Genomic DNA, 24,098 nt, shown 5'->3' on the forward strand with positions numbered 1-24,098 from the left:
TTCTTGTTTCAGAAGCATCTGCAAGAAATTCATCCTGATAAACAAAATAAAGATTTGTCATTTTTCACGAACATCAGGGAGAAGTTCCTGAAAGCACTGCCTGTCTCAGGCTTACTAGTAGCATCATTAAAGTTATTGCTTCAATTCTTTAGTACTGCAAGATGTTTTCTAGAACTTTTGCAAATTCTTTTTGCTTTTGGAAGAATTTTTTTTCAATAAGTTCTTTGTTGTCAAATTTGTTTGCTTGCTGTTGACTTGTATGAAGAAAATTGCTGTATTTGATGGCACATAAGACACACCCTTATTTAGAAGGCCACACACAAGGGGGAAAAGGTTCAATAGTCCGTGCGACAGCGCGGTACCACAATAACTTAAAATGTGGTTTCTTTTAGTTCTCACCTTTCGTAAAAGCCAATTAAACAATCATTGAATGCAATTACCAAACATATTTTTATTAAGTAAAATTAACAAACGGCAAGCTATTTTGAACATGATATGTAAATTTCAATAATGAATAAATGAATGAACGGCAAGCAAGCATAATACAAAATAAAGCAGAAACAACAAAAAACACAGATTCAAGGAAAACGTTGCATATTATGAAATTAGACTTTAATCACTTTCAAAACCATAAAAATCCTTTTCACTATCATCATCATCGAAAACGAGAATATCGTCATCACTACTGTTTCCATCATCGCTAGTATCACCTTCTTCGAATAATGCGTCGTCTTCCGTTAAGAGCATTACTGATTCCACACTTCTTAAAGGACTTAACAATTACTTTAGCCTTTACGTCTTTTTACCCACTCGCACACTTGTGAAATCGAGGGCCGCTTCATTCTCCTGAGGGTGTGAGGGCAGGATGTGGCTCTCCTATCCACTTGTTCCATCGTTCTCACATTTTTTCCTTAAATGGCTTATTCATCGATACATCTAAAGGCTGCAATTGGCTAGTCAGTCCACCAGGACTTGACAGCTATCTGGGGTTTTAATTCTTTCACTTTATTCTTTATGGTTTCAGTTCTATGGGTGCTAAACTGATCCAAAACCAAAAGAGAGGGTTTTCTTAAGAGTCCACCAGGTCGCCTCGCCCGTATGTTCTGTAACCGCAGTTTCATTCCAGCTTCGTCCATCCAGCTTTTCGGATGAACATGAACAATTACACCCGTTGGAAATTTTTCTTTCGGATGAGTTTTTTCTTTTGAATATGAAAAACGGCTGTAGTTTTGTGCCATCAGCACAACATGTTAGAACTACCGTATATTAGGTTTTTTCGTGATGTGTGGTTTTTATGGTTATTGATTTAGACTCTTTAATACTCACAGTCTTGTTGGATGATACATCAAATGTGAGTGGAATTTCATCCATATTTCCTAGTTGACTGAGCTCAAAAGAAGTTTTCTCGCGTGCATTTATAACAAATCTATGAAATGCTAGTATTTTTTCTTCATAATCTGCTGGCATTTTCTGTGCAATAGTTGTTTTTGTGTGCATTGATAAGCCTTGCCTTTTCATGAACCTGTAGCACCAGCCCTCAGACCCTGAAAAGTTCTGATTCCGATGTTTTTCTGCAAATCCTTTGGCCTCATTGATTATCATTTTGGTTGAAACACTTATTCCAGATTTCCTCTTATCTATCACCCACATTTTTACGGCATTTTCAAGTTCAGGCCAAAATGGATCTGGGCATCGAAGGTATGTTTTTGTTTTTTAGCAGTCTTCAGTTGATCTTCGTGCAGTCGCCAAGTACATATCATTTTTTCGGTAGGTGGTGGACCGAAATGCCTTGCTGCTGCTCTGTTTCCATACATTTTGGCGTAGTTTAACACTCCAAGTTTATACTGAAATGTATAGCTTAATCTCTTGTTTCCTGTAGTCATATTTTCCAGGGTATTTTTTTTTTTTTTTTTTTTAACAAATAGTTTTAAGCACCGATACCGACACGTTTATACAGAGTAGCACCAATACCGACACGTTTATACAGAATAGCACCGATACCGACACGTGTGTCAGCTGAGTCAAAGAAAGTCTTATGTAAAGAAGGAAAGGCTCCATAGACATAACGTGACCGTCGAACCTGTTCGAACTTCGACATCAGCTTCAAGCTTTGGCGCTTTTTGGCGACAGATATTTCACGCATGCACAAAATAATTATGGCAGATGTAGAAAAAGTTATGTGTGTTTAGACCTTTATCCGGGCTAAAAACAGCATTCAGTATTGAAAGTTAACCTGTGTCCTTCACGTGTAAGACGCAGGTAACTTTTTTGAAACCAAATTTAGGGAAAAAAGTGTGCCTTATATGCCGTCAAATACGGTACGTCAAATACTCATCACTGTTTTAGTTCAGTAATTCTTCATGTTCACCAAATCTTGCTAACTGAAACCTAATTCATGTCTTTTGGTAGCAATTTTGTCAAAAGTTTGGACTATTCACCTTCGTTTGTACTACATAAATATATTAAATAAAAACAAATTAGAGTTAACAAGCTTGATATGTTAAGCTAGAAGTAATTGTAAATGTAACTTTAAAGAATAAGCATTTCAGCTTTAAAATTAGGAAAACTTAATTGTGAATTGACATTATAGAAAAGCTCTCTTCATTGTATGAAAAACTGTAATGATGGTTTAATGTTTCATCTGTATAATGGTACATCCATTGCTTAAAATTCCATTCTATATGAAACTACAAATTTAGGGAATAAATTGCAGTTGTTTTACATTGTTTTTAGGACAGTGCTTAGATGACTTGTATATGTTGGTTTTGATCAGTTTTAGTAATAATTAAGTTTTATGAAAATGTGTACCTGTATATGCTTATTGGAATTTTGATTATTAGATTCTGGAAGGATACATATAGTTGAATTTTTATATAAGGGTGGTCATGAGCATTTGGAATACATTTTTAAAATTAAATATTCTGTTGTAGAGAATGAAATCAGCTGATATGGGAGATATTGTCTTTCTGGATGCTGATGAAAATAAAATTGAAACTCCTTTTGCTGATCTTGATGCCTTACCTTCAGATGTTGTAAGTATAAACCTTTATTTCTAATCACTTCTTGAAAAATGTATCAATAATTTCTATTAATTTGCATTAATATGTAATTGGTTTTAATCAAATAAAAGTGTGATTACATATATACAGTAAATTATTTGGTCTGAAGATATTCACATTATTACACACATTATCCAAAGGTATTCACATTTTCATACATATTTTAATTATATAATTTTTTCTTATTTTTAAGTTAAACAATCATTGAAACTTTTTTGTTGTCTTATACAAAAATATATTGAAGGGTTCTGAATAGGACTGGAGAGCATTTACAAAAAATTATGTAATGTTAGAAAAGAGAGTTTTCTGATGTAATTATTAAAATAAAACTGTTTAAACTAAAAAATTTTAAATAATTCATGCATTAAAAAGGTATGAATTCACATTCAGTTAATTTAAAAAAGAACAAATTTTAGATCAAAATAACTTTCAGCATTAACTATTTTTTAGTTATTCTTATTATCTGGCTACTTTTATTACGTTTTATTTGTGCACATCAGTCATGTCATATAAAATCTTAAACAATGAAATATATATTTAAAAAATTGTTTGAATTGTTGCAAGTATATACAGTACAAAGTCTGTAATCCGAACGTCCATTATCCGGAATGATCTATAATCCAGACCTCAAAGCCACAAACTTTTTTTTTTTTTTTGTATGCTTTACGCATTTGCGTTGGGAGGATGTGTCTCCAGATACATTAAAAAATGCTTGGCATAATTTATGGCTAGCTACCATATTTCATGGTGAGGACGATGAAAATGATAGCCGCGAATTTGAAGGTTTTCAGACATCGCAAACTAAAGATGAAATTTTCCAGTTATTGGATTTTGTAAAGAAATGTGGAGAAGCAGTAATAAATGAAGATGATATAACAGAAGTTTTTCATTGCGATGACAATGCCTCAATCATCAATCAATTAACGGACGGTGAAATCTATGTCTATGAAAGTATGGGTCTAGATACAGAAAATACCGCTTCCGATAGTGAAGAAAGTGGCAGAGAGGTTATTGAAAACAAAAAAATTTCGATTGACAAGTTAGTTGGTATTCTAGACACAGCAATTACAGGACTTAGACAGTGGAACTTTGTAACTGAACAAGAAATTATGTCTGTTTATAGAATTAAAGAGAAAGTATTAGCATAAAAAACAAAGCAACTTAAACAACTTACATTGAAAGAAATGTTTAATAAAGTAAACAAATAAATATTAACCTTTTTTTTTTTTTTTTTTTGTAAATTTTGATACCCTTTAGATCATAATTGCTCTTTATTTCATAAATTACGGTTTCATATTTTTAATTGTATAATTTCTGCATGCCATCTTACCAGATTTAAATTGATGATGTATAATCCAGAAAAACCCCTAATCCGGAATCGCCGAAGTCCCAGCGAGTCCGGATTACAGACTTTGTACTGTATTATTATGTGTAATGCAACTTTAGTTATGAAATGCCAATAGAACTGAATCCTTTACCCAAAACAAATTACATACACGTTTTGTTTGTTTCTACAAAATTTCATAGGGCAACTTATTATATTCTTGCATAATTATATTTTCCAACAATGTACCATTGAGAGATATATCAATTGACCCAAATATTGTTCTTACTTTATTATTATCTCTGCTTCTAGTAAAATTTCTAACATCATTAATGGATAAAACCATACTGAAATAAATAAGGCAAATGTAAAGCTTTTGATTATTATGTTATTGATATAGGAAAACAGGAAATTGTGCTAATTGTTCAAGTTAAAATTTTGAAAATGTTTTGCATAATTGTATTAAAACCATTCATTTCATAATTTTATATATAAAATAAACCTTTAAATAATAGTAGTAATAAAAGTAATATATTAAGCAATATGTGATCTGTACATATGGCTATGGACATATGTGCTATAAAAATACTACAAATGGATTTAGGTAGTAGAATTAGCTATTTGAGTTACAGTTGCTTTTATGCAGTCTTGAGTTGAATTTCCATTATACACACGCATCCATTGCACATTTATCTATACTATTAATTTATTATTAAAAATGTTGTACATGCTTTCCCTAATCAATGAAGAAAACAAACAGGAAAATAAGTTTTCATTAAAAATAATAATAATGTAGAGATTTTTTTTTTCATCTTCTCTGTGGCAATGAGAAGATGTAAAAACAGGTAGTTACAGTCAGATTTTAGTGTAATCTTATACTATGCAGAACAAAACTTTGCACCTAAGTTTCCTTTATATTCTGTATTTTTACTTTTATTGTTTTTCAGCTGCAGTGTTTGCGACATGACTTGAAACATCCACAAGAGATGCTGGGTGATGCTGTCGCAAGAGCTTTTTTAAAAGCATTAGTAAAACTCATTGGTGGTTACTGGAATGCTTTAAAACTTAAACCTGGTGAAAAAATTACATTTAGTCCAGAGCTTTTTGTTCAAACAAGGCCATCTTCAATGCAGCCTTTTTTACAGAAGATGCTGGAATTACAGATATTTCAACAGGTGATGATTTTTATCAACATTTGCTGTTGTTTTATTTCAGGTTTTTCCTTTATTATTAGATCTATAATTAAACTAATTATTGTTATTTATTTTTATAAGCACTAGCCGTTAGATCTTATAGTAAAAGTGGGAAAGAAATTTAGTATGCATTATCTTATTCAGTTTTGAAATTTCTTAAAAATCAATAATGTTCGTAAATACTGCAGTAACTGTAGAGTGGTGGCAAAGATATTTTGATTAATTTTATCTGTGATGATAAGAGAAGGAAATGTGACCTGTGTGTACCCCTGGTCATCAGTGACTTAAAAATATAAGACCACCAAATAATGGGAATTGGATTCAGATCAGCTGCAAGCTGGCTGAGTGAATGCTTTTTTTTTTTTTTTTTTTCCTCCCATATGTAACATGAATACAAGCCAGTTTCCCTTAGAAAAATGTTCTATGAAAGCATCCTCTTCCTACCCAGACAGCCGTTGCATGCCTTGCTATGATAAACAAATTACTATTTAAACAAACATATTATGTATATCTGAAATCTAGTTACTTATAGATTTACTTAGCTCTTGCTTTATTAGCTTCTTAGGTCAGATTTAATCCTAAAAAAATTTCTCTCCCTTTCAATGCTTGGTTTTGTGACTAAACTTTTCTAAATAAGAAGAAATATGTCATTTTTTAAGGTAAGAGGTTAATTGACTTATTTAAAACGTATGATTTTTGTCGTTGTTGTTAATATCAAAATCTTGTTTTTAAAAAAATGTGCTATAAGATGAGTGAAATCTATTTAAAAGTTAATTGCAATGTGAGCTGAAATATGTTAATTCTAAAATGGGTGTTCTTAAATTTTATATTAGACATCATTCAGTCTTATATTTTTAAATGCCTCCTTCTTAGCATTTTAAAATATATTTAATTAGTAAAAAAATCTGTGCTCATTTTCCAAGTTCTCTGGTGCTTAAGCAATATCTCTGTCAAGTAATTCTTGTGGTTCTTCACTTTCTAATTCTTATGGTCTTCCTGAATGCAATTTGTTATTAACATCAGTTTCACTGAAAAAGTTCATAATTGCACTTTTCACAAGCATTAGCATATACGACACTATGGTTATAGCTTTCACAAAGGTTCTATTTTGTTCCCACTGTAGGTTTTTTTTTTCGGGGGGGGAGAGAGTTAAAGAATAAAAGTATATACAGTCAAAAGTCTTTAATCCAAACTCGTCGGGACTTCGGCGATTCCGGATTATAGATCATCAATTTAAATCTGTTAGATGGCACGCAGAAATTATAAAATTAAAAATATGAAATCGTAATTTATGAAATAAAGAGCAATTATGATCTGAAGGGTATCAAAATTTACAAAAAAAAAAAAAAAAAAAAAAGAAAGCTTAATACTTATTTTTTTGCTTTATTAAACATTTCTTTTAACGCGCACATGCATAAAGCATACATTACGCATAGTCGAAATTAGAAAATTTCAACCAGAAAACTATTTGATGTGTATTCGTGATATATATAATGACCAGGAATTTGATTTAAATCATATCAAAGAGAGTACATCAAGATGAAATACTACATTTAGTAAGGAATTATAAGCCAAATAAAATAAAAACATCTGCCTGGAAGATAAGGATAGTGCTGACAGATCAACTTCCAGTTCATTACGCACCTCAAAAGGATATACCTTTATCCATTTTTTGCAGCAATTTCACTTTTTGTTTGATGGACATCAAAACATGCTTTCGCTTTGTAGATCCTTTGGCAGCTTCAGAATCGGAAATTCTTTTTGACATAATTGAAAGTTCAAGCTTACTTTTATAAAATTGCTCTAACAGTCTGCAAAAAATAATAAGCCGGATCCAATTAGAAGATTAAGGAACAACGCAATCTGCAACATTAACTGAAATAGATAATTAGATAATTTTAGCTTAGCTTATACCGTCCATTATATATTAAATGCTCATGCGTAAACGTATTATGCGCATGCATAAACACATGCACATAAAGTTTGTACCTTTGAGGTCTGGATTATAGATCATTCTGGATTATGGACATTTGGATTAAAGACTTTTGACTGTAGTTGTATAGATGCACTTTATTGAGTTCGATTTTTACCTCTAACAAAGCATAAGACTACTCATAATAATTTTCACTTATTTGTGATCTGAAAAACTTTTACAAGCAGCTGATAGAAACAGAAAAGGCAAAAATTTTGAAATATGTGTTTGAATTATGCGATATAAACAGACAGCTGAAAATCTCTATTTGGAAAAAAAAAGGGAACTAATTTAATATCATAATAACTGCTCTCATTCTCATAGTGTAAAGCATATTCCAGAAAAGTAAATGCAAGTTTATAAATCAAATTAAATTCATTGATGTAATCCACTAAAGCTAATAATAGCGATCAGAGATTGGATCCTTCAATGCGAATAAATTACAATTATCTTATAATGCTTACTGTAATGTTTTTTCAATCTTTAGGTATTGTGGTAGAAAGATGTAATCATTTCAGTCTTGCATTCTAGAAGATTTGCTTAAGAGGGCCTTAGAAAGCAGCATTTACTAATGAAATGTTTATAGTTCTGTGAATTAGGTCAACAGTTGAGAAAGTTTGACAGAAGTTGACCTCTAATCAAAAGATGCTGCTTGCATTGAATTGTATATAACTGCTTATCAGGCTCAGTATAAGGGCAGAGTGTGATAAAATTTTGTATTCATGCATATATATTGCATATTCATGATCATATATACATGCATACTCATGATACGGTTATGCATATTTGCATAACCGTATCATGGTTATATAATTGGCAACCTAGCATTATGTAAAAAACTGTTCAACGGGCTTCTTCAAAAGTTCTGTAGTATGGTAAAGCTTATAGCTTGTATTTGTAGCTGTAATTAGAATGCCTCACCTGTTTTATGAAGTTAATTAAATGGCATGCATAGTATTAAAATGAGAGGTAAAATAATGATGTTATATGTGGTAAACAATATTACAATTGCAACAAAATCAAAGCTTTTGCAGATGATATGCCTGCTTCATAAGTCAGACTATTATATTTTTAATTAAAGAAAACCCAATAATGGCTATTGGCTTCATATTAGTTGTAAATCAGTACAGTTAAATGAAAATTTCAGTCTGATAGTGATTCACCTACTTATGTATTTTTTAACTTAAAATTGAATGTCTGATTTGCTTAAGTTTCGTAAATGAACTACTAAGAAAGTTTTCTCTCCTCTAAAGAAGAATACATTTCATAATTTTTACCTTCATATATGAAGAACTGAGAGCAAGATGCAAGAATGAGAATTCAGCAGTTTTGCTTGGGAAAAGAATTTAACTGTTCATTGTTAATACCGTTCAGAAAATTAGTATCATAATATAAGTATGAAAATGTAAAAATTATTTATGTAAAAAAATGAAGCTTTTTTATTACGAACAAATATGTAAAGTTTTAAATTTAATTTTTGCATTATTTATTTTATTTATTATATTGCATGTTTTGTAATTCATATCGTATTTTAATACTAAACAATACTTGTATTTTATGAATAGAATAGTTTTAGAGAGAGAAATCCTAAAAATAAAAAATTTAAAAAATTAAATCATCTTTACACTAATCTGTAATGAAATTAAATTGATCTGATAAGCTATTTAAGCATACTATAGTAATGCTATTTCATAACACTGTAATTTTTTTTCCCTTTTCCCCTTATAACTTTTAATCATTTTTTGCAGTTTATAGAGAGTAGGTTGAAGAAATTGAATGCTGGCCGAGGTGTAAGTGATGAATTTGAATTTGAGTTAACCGCGCATGAAGATAAAACTAGTTTTCGCTTAAGAAATCAGTACAGAGACTGGGTTTCAAATATGAAAGTAGGTCTTGAATTAGTATTTATATATGTATATAATATATATATATATAACTGTAGATCAGATTTATTACAAAATTTACATTGTATGATTATAGTATAAAGTAAGAATATTTGCAAAAATATTTTCTAAATGATTATATTATTAAAGCAATGTCCTATATTAAAGAGAAAAATGTGTACTACGCATTTTTCTCTTTAACATAGAATATGGTTAAAGAATAACTACATTATAGTTATATTATAAAACTACTGACATTATAAAAGATTAACTGCAGACTGAAAAAAAAATCCTTTTGTTTATATTATTATTAATGTAACATAAATTATCAAAGAAAGTATGGTCTAAAAGTTCTCATCAGATCTAATGAAGTGATATGAAAAGCAGTGGAGGAAAATTGTTTCTTGTTTGTCTTCTGATTTCTAACTGATTTTTTATGGAAAAATTAAATGATTGTATCTGCATTGTTTATTCAGTTAATTCTTTGAAGGTTACCCAAATCAACTGCCATTGGTGCCTCATTATGCCCAATATCCCACTGTAGCACTATTTGAAAATGCAGCCTATTTCCCCCTTACTTGTTTTCTTGAATAGCAGCACCACAAATTGTTAGATGTTAACTCCATTTAAAAGTGAGTTTTTAGCAAATACTGTGTATAGTAACCTTAATACATTTTTCATAATAATTTCTGCTGAAAAGTTTGCTTGCAATAATTTCAAATAAATGATAGTGTGTGTGTAAAGGTTGTTAATTCTTGAATGCATATTTCCTATAGCATAGTAATTTATTTCAGTACAGTTATAATTTAAAAATTCATTGTTAATTATAATTTAAAAATTCATTATTGAAAAAGTTGACATATTCTGATGAAACAGACATATTTGTCATCTGTTTCATTCTGGCAAAATGAGTCAGTTTGAAATAGTATGCTAACTTCAGTAATTTTATACTAATATTCAGCATTTTCCAAATCATCATCTTTGCTAATTTAATTTTTGATGAATATAGTCCAGACTAATATCCAGGCTTTCATAAAAGTAAAAATTAATTGCTAAAATTGTCTTAAAAATCTTTTCATTACTTAAATGAACTTTATTAAAGTTTTTCTTTGTATGTCGTTTTTCAGTAATAATTACTGCCCACATGAATAATGCTAGGATAACTGAATTCTCCGTAGAGATTCATCATCTGTATTCTGTAAAATTTATTAATTTCTGTGATTTTTAATTGTCTGAAACACAAAGACATTACTTTTCAAGAGCAGGATCAGCTTGGTCATGGGCATTAAGAAAAAATACCCCTTTTCAAGTAGAATTTGTTTACATTATTTAACCCTCTCGCTGCGTATCCCGCGATTTCCATGGGCAATGTAGAAATAGCAAAATTTGTGCAACCTGCGATTTCTACAGGGATGAATTTTTGCCGTCTATTTAACTGTGCAACCCGCTCTTTCCCCATTCCAGATTTCTTTTTGGCTTTTCTGTGTTGTGTTATTGTTTATTTAGATGTGGGCTAACAGATGGCGTTAGTTGTCCACATTTCTGCCAAATATACAAGAATACGTAATGTAGCATTTCGCACGCGCTTTTCAGAGTTCAAAGATGTCTGGCAGGAAGCATTTTGCGAGTGATATAACCTGTATTCCTGACGATATTTCTGACACTGATAGTAGTTCTGACTCTGATTTCAAGTATGTTGAAGATAGTTATAGCAAAACTGATGAGAATTTCTTGGATTGCTTAGCAGATAGTGATGAATCTGAAAATTCAGTTTCTATTGTAAACGTTCGATAGTGGTGCAAAATTGATATATATGTTTTCATTGATTGAAAAAAATTGATATATATAATATATATGTTTTACCTTTGTATTTTATAAAATAAATCATAATTTTACCAATATTAATTTTCAAATTTTTCCTTTTATATCATTATTCTTCAATTTCAATATTCTGACAACCTTTTTCTATGATCTAATTCTATATTGAAAAAAAAAACTCTTTTACAAAAAATTGTTGTATATTTTAACTCTAAAACATATGTACATTTGAAATATCCCACATAGCACAAAAACATCCTTGGGATATCCGGATGATGTTGCTCACGGAATATGCACACATCCCGGAATATCCCGCGAACTTCCTAAACACCTCCTCCCAAGTGCTTAATGTCACATCCCAGGATATCCTCAGGACATCCTAACTAAGTCCCATTGACAGCATGCGGGATGTTATTAGGATATGAACTCCTACTTACTACATCCTCAGGACATCCTGGGATATCCCACTAACATCCTAAACACATCATATTATATCCTAAAAACATCCTATCTATGTCCCATCGACAGCGTGTGGTATGTTATTAGGATTTAAAGTCCTACTTACTATATCCTCAGGACATCCCGTAATATCCCAGTTTCTTCCTAAACTCATCTTCCTGAATGCTTAATGTCATATCCCAGTATATCCTTAGGACATCCTATCTAGGTCCCACCGACAGTGTATGGGATGTTATCAGGATTTGAAATACTAGTTACAATATCCCGTTAACCTCTTAAATACATACTCTCAACTGCTTAGTGTCACATCCCAGTATATATACAGAGGAAACTTCCAGTGAAAGTATGTGAAGGTGTTGTGATGATCTAAAACCTACTTATTTTACACAGATAGTCTCAAATCCTTCTCCTATGGTTACTATGGAAATATTTATACAACATATTTTGTTTTTAAATCTGAATTTGTGACTATATTAAAACTGAGCAAGGAAATTAAAATGAATTATTAATACAAAATATTAAAACTGAAAATTTTGCTTTTATTTTTAAGATATTAAAAATCTTTCAATCATTTTTAAACATCCAATAGCCTCCAAATTGAATTATTCATAATTAAATTATTTTACAAAGCAAGTTATATGCCAAATCTTGGTTGTAAAAGAAATGCACAAAATAATATATAGATTATTGAAAAATGATGTATACTATTGTTTATAGATATGATTAAATGTAACAGAAAATTTATTGTCACAACCACATTTTTAAGTGAAATGTATTATTTTAACATTTTACAATATTTAAGGTATGGCATTAAATGCAACATTATGTGCCTGGACATAAGTTAGTAAATTAAAAAAAATAATAATCATCATCATCAAAGAATGAATGTCATGAAAAATTTCAAAAACAGCAGAATTTAATTTAGAAGACCTTTAGACACTTATGATAAATAAATTTGAGAATTCTTCACCCAAAATTAAATTATAATTAACTAAAACCAGTTTTACTGACTTTCTACAAAATCCTTCAGCTGCAGTTTTTTCAAGCTTGAAAACCAATTCTTCTCCACATGGTACTAACATCTTAAACAGTTGAAATTCCTACAGAAAGTTTGATAACACAATAATAGAATTAATAGAATAGAAAAATTAACACAAAAGTATAGAACATCATTTAAACTTAACATTATTACAAATTTTGGTGCTTTCTGCCTATCTGGAAAGCTGTGAAAATTGGTAGAATGGTTAGTTTATGGTTCATATCTACTGCTCTGTTCACAAGTAGTAATTCAAATAAGCACTTTAAAAGAAACAAATTTTAGGATGCACACACACAAAAATATATATATTGGGTCAATACTCACATATTTTTCATCCAACGAAATACTATTCAGAAATAAAGATTAAATATAAAGCATGTAAATACATGTGTGTGGTATGCATATTCATAGTTTGCTATTATTGTGTACATACTCTTGCAGTTTTAGCTTAAGTTGAAGCTGTGACAGCAGATGATCAGAAAGTATCAGAATTTTTCATGTATAAGAAATGATTTCCTGACAATAGTATCTCAATTGTTTATCACTGACATTTACATAGTGCATTAGAAATATATAGTAATATATGTATAATAAAAAGATAATTGCATACTATTAATTCATTTTTTTAAATTCCAAACTTATAACAATTCTTTCACATATAATTAAACAGAATTCTTTCACATGAACATCTAAAATCCATTCTTAACTAAAAAGTAAATAATAAAACCATGTAAATTTCTTATGAAGCCCATCATTTCCGAAATGTCCATTTCTGAAAGTTCCCAGCATTTTTCAGTATATTATTAAATTACTAAACTAAGCATCAGTGATCATCATGTTCGCTAATGTGACAATATCTTTCGCACTTCTTTGTTACCACAAGTAACAAGTAGGCTTCAATAAATCTTGAACTGTTGCATGCTACTTTTGTCTAAAATTTGTACAAATAATAAAATTAATGAGCTCTTTATAATATGCTCAAAGAAATAATTTTGTATGAAAATTTGTATGTTATATATATTGGCCTGATTAATGATTCAGGAAGTAATTCAAATTTCAGCTTGTGTCAAAACAAAAACTACAACACAAAGATAAGCAAATTTCCTTATGAACAATGCATTTTAACATTATTCAATCACTGCCGATCACACAGTCCTGATTGCTTCAATAAACATTACTGTAATTGTGTTATTTAAAAGACTGTAATGTTTTAATTATTTTCTTAATTAAAACATTACAGTCTTTTCCTCTTTCTAACACCAAAAGAAAACCCAGATAAGAAATATAAAAATATCAGTAAAAATAAATTATATTATTGAATGACACTTTACATTAATTACACTTATGCACATATTATTTTATTATAAATTATTTCAAAATCCAAGAGGAGGAGGAGGAGAAACTTTAATATTGGCATTTCTAAAATGAGATAAACATTAATCATTTAGTACAGTTTGTTATTTCAGGCAAAAAGAATTCACTTTTCTGGATAGCATTTATATTTCTATCTCACTTTCAATGAAACATTAAGAGAAATGCATATAATTTAAACACTAGTTTATTTTATTTATCAGACAGATTATGTCAACTAAAAAAAAACCTATCAGTAAAATTCGGTAGTAATAATTCTGAATGTTAGACAACTTGCAAGATTCAACAAAAATTATCAATACTTTTATTATAATGACAATACTACAGTAACATGAACATAAAATTAAACTGCATATACAGTAAGACCCCGCTTAACGCTGTTTCGTTTAGCGCTGTTTCGGTTTAGTGCTCTTTTATTTCAACCCGGGGATTCTCCAAAATTGTGTGCAGCGCTAGGTTTCCAAATAACATATCCGAAACAGTGTAGTTGTGTTTCTTGCTTTGTGGACGCATTTTTATCATTTGAAACATTTGTTGACATTATCATAAGTTTAAATTTGTATAATACTATAACGATTAATACAGTGACAAATATTATGATCTTTAGTTTTTATCATGGGTGATAATAAAAAACAAGAAAAGAAAGCAACCAGAAAAAGCATTTCACTGAAACTCAAATGCAAGTGATTAGAAGATTACATTCTGGTGAACGTCAATCTCAAATTAGTGCTGCGTTGATTTTGGCAACTTCAACAATAAGGACAATTCTTAAGAATAAAGAAAAAATACTGTCATCGGCAACTGCAACTACGTCAAGCTCTGCAACTAGAATTACCCGTTCTAGAAATAACATTATAGAGGAAATGGGAAAACAACTGTCTATATGGATTGACGACGAAATTGAACGCAATATGCCATTAAGCCAATCTATCATAATGCCTTCTTGACAAAAAGGCAGAAAATTGGAAACCCAGAATAGACTGAATGATCTGACTGAGAATTTTATTTGTTTTTAAAAGTATATGTGTTTATATTGTTTTTATTTTTGTAAGAAATAAATGTTTGATTTTATTTTTATTAAAAAAACATTATTAAATTTAATGCTTAACCATTTTTTATCCATCTTCCCCTAACCCCATTATTTACATGTTAAGATAGCCTCGCTTAGCGCTGTTTCGCATTAAGCTCTACTTCGATGGAACGTATCCCCCGCGTTAAGCGGGGTCTTACTGTAACTATAAAATAAGTCAGCATATAATAAAGGTACATTGGTTTCTAAAACAATGGGCTGGATGAAAAAATACATGTATTATGGTAGCTATTCATATTCTTCAGCTTTCCTAATATTCTCATGTTCACTTTACATAACTAGAGTATCTAAAATACAATAAAAATGCAAACAATATTTATGAGAAAATGTTAAAAGCAATCATAAGCATTTGATTGAAGGACCATCTTTTGTCTTCCTGCAAGTCGAATCTTAAAATGATATGCAGTTTGAAAAATGCTTAATCCTTTTATAAAATATTCAAAAAAGATTAAAAAAAAGGTAATGTTCTGTTATCAGGACCGGGTTCAGAAATGTATTTATGTATGCTTGTATATTTGTATGTGTGTGTGTCTGCATATACACATCTATGCACATACTTACAAACACCGGTTCGTACATTTCCAAATCTGGTCCCGATAACAGAACAGTACCTCCAAAAAAACTTAAAACTTCTAATTCTCCATGTTTTAAAATTGAATTACAAACTAGATTAAGATAATGTTTCAACCATACATATTTTGGACAAAACATTGCAAATTCTTATTTTTATACAATTGTTCAAACTATTTAACATAAATTTATTGCTGCAATAAAAGAATAAGCAATCTGATCACACATATTATTTTGAAACTGAATACATAAACTAGACTAAAAAAAATTCAGTCATTAACATTTGGATAGCAGGGCAAATTAGATATTTGAAAAGACAGCCATTGAGATATACACGTAATTCACGACAGAATGGTAACAATTCATAAAGCTGTGATAGCTAACACATTTAACTGTCAAAATGACATAAATAACATAAATTCAAAAAGCAAAAACAGTAAACATACAAGTATTGCAACTGAACTTAACTTTCATGCAACAAAAAATATCCATACAAAGTAAACCTCATGGCGCACCCATTTTGGATTTCGTTTCAAATCAGACAGACGTTTACGGATTTGCGGAAGAATATGAGGAACTAGTAGTTTGCCGGATACAATGTGCAATGACGCGAAAGAATGTAGTTCTGCAGAACTTCCTACATTATTCCATAATAAACAGTACTATTTCATAATTTTTTTTATCTAATTAATTAATAGGGAAATAGTTAAATAATGAATTCATTTTTAATGAAATGTAAAATTTTGCATATATGTGACGACCACCTTCTATCCAAAATTTCTGAGAATATAAACAAATTTTTGAATCTGAGAGTATCAGTAAATAAATATATAGAATATCGCCTCTCAAATGACCACTTCTGAATGTGACCAATAGTTCTAAGATTATAAATAAATATTGATATTAAGCATTATTTCTCTAAGACCAAAGCTTCTAGAATCTTGGATAGTCATCAGAGAATTATTTTTACTGTAAAATTATCGCACGACTGTAGTTCAATATCAATAACAGATCGCGCGATTGAAAAACATTTTCAGTCCTGTAATTAGGAGAAAAATTTTATTTTTTCCCTTATAAGGTATTTCTCCCGCTTTTCTAGAGTGCCTTTGTGGTGTAGTGGTTGTGCCCGCTGGGCCGGTAATTCAGAGGTCCGTGGTTCGATTCCCAGCGAAGGCAGTTGCTAATTTTTCATCTATCCGGCACTCCAAAAAAATCTTAATGTCTCTACTGTGACATCCGAACTAAAAGGGTGTTGGAAGATATATATATATACACACCCAGAATTTAGCGATTGGGTCCCCCTTTAAAGAAAAGTCGCTCTTTAAAAAGGGGAGTAATATAAGGTATTTCTCCCGCTTTCCTAGCGTGCCTTTGTAGTGTAGTGGTTCTGCACTCTGGGCCGGTATTCCAGAGGTCCATGGTTCGATTCACGGCGAAGGCAGTTACTAATTTTTCATCTTTTGTGCTTCCAAAAAAATACGTAATGTCTCTCTACACCCTAATTAAAAAAAAAAAAAAAAAAAATTCTTACCTGTATTTATAGTAGGGTTTGTAATCTGTAAGTAATTATACATGTAATTTATACATTTCTTATAAAAATATATATGTTATTTGGAATTTAGCAAATATTCTAGAAAATGCTAATCCATTGAAAAAATCTTTTCATGACTAAATAATTTTGAAATGTCAGAAAAAATAGCAGTTAAAATTAATAACAAAGTAACAAGAATAAATTATCAATCATATCAATATTTTTAGTGTACAGCATTTAGAAACAACTTAATAAAATACATATGAAAATTAAATAATGTGCAATGTCAAAAAACTAAAACTGGTAAATTTGAGAACAAATATCCTCAGAATGTTTGACAACCGAAGTCCTCTGAATAATGCAGTATGATTGTCCTCAGGATGTGAAATTGGTGTCCTCAGGACATCTGAGTATCAACATCCTCAGGACATTCTCTCATATCCCGGGACATAGCGACTTAAATAAGACATCGTCAGGATGTTAAATTACGATGTCCTCAGGACATCTGAGAATCAACATACTCAGGACATCCTAAGTATGTCCCGGGATATTGCGACTTAAATTGGACATCCTGAGGATGTTTTGTGCAATGGGGGATGTAATAAAAAAAATGCGCAATTTTAGAACCTATTTTGATAAAAAAAGTACGCAGTGAGAGGATTAATAACAGGTATCGTTAATACCAGCTCTCAACTAGTTCCTGCCACTTTTGTCATGTAATTTGTAGGCAAGCTGATTTTGTTTATGACCATCAAAGGATTAAGTAAAGATTCTTAAGTTTTTAAATATCATAATTCTTAGATTTATGATACATTTTCCAATTTCTAATGTGTTCTTAGTTTAAAATTTAGCATTCTGTTCTATTCAAAGCTTTTGTTCTTCCTTTCATTTATCTTAATCTTCTAAAACTTTAATTGTTTTCTGCTATCAATGTGCCTTCAGTTGGGTTGAAGAAGCTTCTGTTGGTGAAGTACTCAAATAGTAATTCCCTTTCTAAGATTTTATAAATTCAAAATAATGTAGAATTAAAGTTGTAATTTCTTTCATGCCTCCAGTAAAAGCAGTCTGCAATTAATGATTTTTTTTAATAATACAATAGTAATATTTTGTAAAATAATGTAGTGATGCTTTTCTTTGTTTTTATATTATTTTAACTAGAATATTTTTTATGGTATCTGTAAGAACGTATATATATATATATGTGCATATTAAAATATGTCAAAGAAATTAAGGCAATATATCAAAAGTACAGAAATCCAGGTAGGAATGGTAGGAAATACCAGCAGTGTGTTTACATTAAAATCAAAAAAATAATTTGTTCTCATAGTAGTTTTGGGAAATTTTTGCTTTCTTAGCAAAAACCGTGACCGCTCAAAGGGTTAATAAAAAAAATCTTTAATTATTCACCCGAAAGGTGTAGTAAGTAGTTCCAATGAATTAAATTATTTGTAAGCTGCCTGAAGTTATTTTGGCAAATTGATATTGTAATTCTGTAGAAATTTCATATGGGCATAGTAATTCAAGCAAAACATTCTGAAAGTGTTAAAAAAATATGCCATCAAAAGGAATTTAAATGCTATGCTTTTAGTTTTTGTATTTAATATATTTTACGTTTATATTTTTAGCATATCTTAATTGAAAGTATTTGCACATTTTTGGCATTCTGCTGTTAACTGTTTAATTGCTAAAATAAATTTTCAATTTGTCAAAGCTTTGAATGAATATACAAACCTGACAGACTGAAAATCAAGTATGTCACTATAAAATTTTAGTACTTTCTGATGATCTACACCCACTCATTGGCAACTTTCTGAATTGGCAAAAGAACATTTGTTTGGTTAGCTTATATAGAAACATAATATTTTGCCTGTAAATAATAATAATAAAAAGCAACAAAAAACAAAGAATTTTATGAGAAATTTCAAAAATCTATATGGCTATTATTTGCATGCTCACAGCGTATTAAACAAAATTAAATGTAAAGCATTTAAATCCATTGGTACTTAGACATATATTGGTATGTGCATGCTTGGATTCAATATTGTCTCGTGTAGTACTAAAATTATACATATTTTTGTGCAGCCTTATAAGTAGCCTAAGTAGTAGAATACAGCCTGATCAGTACCCAAGTGGTTAATATCACTGAATACTGGTAGTTCGACGTTAAATTCAAACCTAGTCCAACTGATGGGCATGTTTGGGTTTTGTGGTTTTCCACATATAAAATGTAATCTGTTGGCTTTAGAGTCTTTCACGGAAGCATTCTTCCCCTTAGATAGTGTTTGCTTAGGCGCTTGTGTTCTTTGCCATATTCAAATAATATAAGCATTCAAAATGCAGCAGTTCTATTGATTGCTGAAACCACAAATGCACATAATAAGAGGGTCCTGATTCCCCCCTAAATTAAATAATCAGTTACAACAGATTTTTAAAATTATATATCAGTTCATTAAGTATGGGATAATACTCTGACTACCAATAAGTATTGAGACACCTATGCAAATGACGATATCTGCAGTCCTAAGGTACGTCACGGACTCCGCCGTTATATATCGTGTAGGAAACGGCATCGGCTTTAGTCACATGCAAGATGCCTTGCAGTTCGAAGCTCTCTGATTTCGAGAAAGGTATAACTATCGGGTATCACAAATATGGCCGATCCTTAAGGGACATATCTAGCGATCTGAAGTATCCAAAATCGACAGTGGCCTATGTAATTAAGAAGTGAAAGGTGAGCGGTGATTGTCGGAATGTGCCTCGAGTCGGCAGACCAACGAAACTGGGAGATAGAGACCGACGAGTGCTATCTAGAGAAATTTGTAAGAACCCCGCCCAACCGATGGCTCTCATCTGCGAGGAGTTTCAACAGGCATCCGGGAGTATTGTTTCAATAAATACCATCCGTAAGGAAGGACATCTGCTTGGTTTTCATGGTCATGCTGCTGCCCATAAGCCTTTGATCACAAAGTCCAACCGCGCTGCTTGGTTAATGTGGTGCAAAGCACATCGAAATTGGACCGAAGATCAGTGGAAGCGGGTTCTTTGGAGTGACGAACAAGGTTCGCCCTCTACCGTTCGGATGGCAGGGTCTGGGTCTGGCATCTACCTGGAGAACGTCTCCTGCCAGAATGCATTGTGCCAACAGTCAAGTTTGGCGGAGGTGGAATTATGGTCTGGGGATGTTTCTCCTGGTTTGAGCTGGGTCCCTTGGTCCCCATTCATGGTAAGCTCAACTCCGATGCCTACTGCACTATTTTGGATGACAATGTGCTTCCTACGTTGTGACAGTTTTACGGGTTGGACCCCTGTTACTTTCAGGACGACAATGCCAGTTGTCATGTTTCGACGTTAACCAAGGCTTGGTATGGTGCCAATGGAGTTCATCGAATAGACTGGCCTACCCAAAGTCCAGACCTGAACCCTATCCAGAACCTCTGTGACGAGTTGCATCGCCGAATTCAGGGGTGCACTACCCGTGCAAAATCGGTGAAGAAACTTCTATGTCTTCTCCAAGCCGAGTGGAAGAAAATACCACTAGCTGTCATACTGGAAAGTATGCCGCGCAGGGTCCACGCTGTAATTACCTCTCGTAGAGGCTCTACCAACTATTGATTTTGAATAAAGTTAGTTTTTCTATTCTATCACAGGTGTCCAAATACTTATTGGTAGTCAGTGTATTTTGATTTCTTTTCGACAGGATTAGGAAATTTGTTTCATGTTTATTTACAATAAACCAGTTTTTTTAAAGCTTTTATAATTAGTTAGCTAAATAAAAGAAATAAATTGTAGAGCAGCTATTAGCATAATAAATTTTATTAGATTATTTTGACTGTATTGTATTTTATTTTAACAGTACTTCTTTATTTTCCAGAAAGAAGGGGGAGCATTCTTTAAGCATGTGAAAACTAAGGTAATTTAACAATATTCATTAAATTTGGTTATGAAATTATTCATTAAACAAGGTTGCCACGCTACCGGGAAAACCGGAAAAAGTCAAGGAATTCAAAAATTGACTAAAAGGTCAGGGAATTTAAATATTTTAGTAAAAGTGTAGAAAAGTCAGGAAATTTCATAAGACAATCCCAAGAAAAAGCGAGTTTTGTGTCGACGGAAGTGATGACGGCGAATTATGTATCGTGTAAGCGTCATTCGGCCAGCTGGCATAGAGCCAATTTTTGCAGCTTCAATTAGATTGTCTTTTAGAAAGGCAAAGCAAGTTTTTAGCAATTTTGGTTTCCAGTAACCTCAAGAATCGAAAGACTCGCACGCACATGTGCAGTGCATGTTGAACTAAAGAAAATACGTATTATCGTATAAAACAAAATCTGCTTAATCCCATTACACAGTACCATGGAAGTTAAAATAGTCTCCATTTATTCTATTTTAACTTCCATGTACTGTACAAATGGGATTTGTCGACATTATGATGAGCAGTATATGTGTCATTTTGGGCGACAATTTTCAAAATCGTACCAAGGCTGTGGCATTATACGAGGATTTTACCGCAAAATCTTTTAAACTTTTTTAAAAAATAAATTCCTTATTTCTCATTTTGAAGGTAAACAAACAAAAAAAAAAAAAAAATAATAATAATAATAATAAATCACCTAGGTTAACCATTTGAAATAATTATATTCACTAAAATATTGTTGATTATTCTTATTCAATTTTTAAGTAATTGTCTTCATTTTAATGTTATTAATATCATTTAATGTTGTTTCTTCCCTCTAAATTTATTTTTTAGTAGTAATAATGCTTTCAAATTTCAGGAAATTTTCTTTGACATAATCCTGAAACTGTCATGTGTGTATCTGAATATATATTCTAGCAGTATTATGACATACCATAATGAAATGTAATGCACATATTTTTTTGTTTGTGTATCCTGCTAAATAAATGTAAAATACCTGACGTTATTTAAAAGTATCGTTAAACAGATTTCTTTCGTTTAGCTGCAAAAAAAGACATTTTTTTAATCCAGATTGGGCAGCTTCTAAGCTCAAGCTTCGGAGGAGAAAACAACTCCTATTATAGTTATAATAGTAATGCTTTGGGGATTCTTTTATATATATATAGATATATAAGTCATTTGTAATTGGCAAATTTTTGTGTTTTCAAGTGGTACCATAATTAATTTACCTCTTAGCACAGCCAACATGCATTACCCGGATAGACTGGAATTTTCTTAAAACACATCTGGAAAAGTCTGGGAATTTCATTCTCCTATTTGAGTAGCAACCCTGATTAAAGTTATGAAAATTACTGTGAAATCACCTTAAATGGCTACCTATAATTCCAGAGGATTTTGATCTCCTGTGAATGTACTTTAATGAGCTGATGTTCAGTATCAGTGTTTATTTATGTCATAGGTAATACTGATCTAAAAAAAAGTTGTCTACATAAAAGAGAGAGCATGTGTGTGTGTGCATCTGAATATAAATACATATGTACTTATGTCCAAATTTATCTGTATGTACTTGAAAATCATCATCATGTTCCATGAAATATCCAATTAATATAATCCATTTTTGCCAGGAATATGTGAAAAATATGCCTAATATGCATTATCCAATCAAAAGTGATCAAATGGTTTCTGATGTGGAAATCAAAGCATTGCGGTGAATATACTTTGCACAAAGTAAATATCTGAGTGGATTTCTGTGTTTAACTGAAGTGTATAAGAAATTGTGGAACCAAACAATTTGTTATGGCTTCAAAGTATCAGAAACAGGACAGGCAATTATTGAAGCAATGAGATGTGTGAAAGTTTCAAGAGAGATAGTCTCTGATATGAAAACAGAGAACTGGAGAATGTTGTAAACAAATAACAGCTGCTGCTCAAGATCAATAACTGATAATTGCCCATTATAGTGGAAAGTCTAATTCTTGACAGTTGAGTTCAGAGCTTTCAACCGACACTGGAAGTGTTGTATCATGGCAGACTGTGTTGAAAAGATTTTTATGTCGGAAAGCCATGGATGGATATAAAGCATAATTGTTTTGTTAATTTTAACATGTATTCATTGTCTTCAGAATAAAAGAGAGATTGTTTTAATTGGTGCAAAGAATTTACAGAACTGGAGTGAATACCAATGGTCCAGTATTCTCTTTTTTTATGAGTCAAGGTTTAGTCTAACATCTGATTCTAAACGTATTTACATCTGGAGGGTGCCAGTTTGAATCTTCATTCAAACTTTATAAAACTTGACAGTTTTGGTACTGCAGATGAGAAGGTATGGAGAGGACTAATGTTCGATGATCATATGCCCCTACATGTTTTTAGCAGTAGATCTGTGACCAGCCAGTAATATCAGAATGAGGTCTTAGAACCTTACCTAAGACTTTTCAAAAGTGCATGTGGATCTCAATTTTTATTTACAAGCGATAGTGATTGAAATTGAAGATATTGAGTAAATACTATTGTCAGAAAAATCTTCTGATTTTAAGCCAATAGAGCATTATGGGACTACCTTGTAAAATCAGTTGCAGAAAGACGTTTTCTTCATAAAGATGTAAATCCTCATATGACCACACTGGTGGAGGCATGGAACCTAATTCCCCAAACTATGGTTAACAGCATTATTGCCAACATGCAAGCAGGTTATGACATGTGTACAAGTCAAGAGATCGTATTTCATATCAAATTCATAAGCCTTGATATTCTCTGAGTTATCCTTCCCCCCCTCCATCTGAACTCTTTTTATAACATTTTATTGTTTCATGTTATGGTCTTATATTATATGCAATTCCCTTAATTTTTTCCCTTTATAGATATGTGTTATAATATTA

General features: G+C 31.2%; 1 protein-coding gene across 3 annotated transcripts in view; it reads left to right on the forward strand.

The window, feature by feature from the left end:
- LOC118205495 (DENN domain-containing protein 1A-like) overlaps positions 1 to 24,098 on the forward strand; it is a 117,575-nt gene that overhangs the window by 49,263 nt on the left and 44,214 nt on the right. For all 3 annotated transcript variants that reach the window (XM_085811799.1, XM_085811801.1, XM_085811800.1), the window contains exons 13-16: positions 2,931 to 3,032; positions 5,331 to 5,558; positions 9,297 to 9,434; positions 21,181 to 21,219. In XM_085811799.1, coding sequence (XP_085667925.1) covers positions 2,931 to 3,032; positions 5,331 to 5,558; positions 9,297 to 9,434; positions 21,181 to 21,219 — 507 coding nt within the window. The remainder of the gene's footprint in view (positions 1 to 2,930; positions 3,033 to 5,330; positions 5,559 to 9,296; positions 9,435 to 21,180; positions 21,220 to 24,098) is intronic.

Source organism: Stegodyphus dumicola, chromosome 2, assembly GCF_044657685.1.
Source record: "Stegodyphus dumicola isolate Sdum_Otavi_A_Nest chromosome 2, ASM4465768v1".
In the NCBI taxonomy this organism is placed as follows: domain Eukaryota; kingdom Metazoa; phylum Arthropoda; class Arachnida; order Araneae; family Eresidae; genus Stegodyphus; species Stegodyphus dumicola.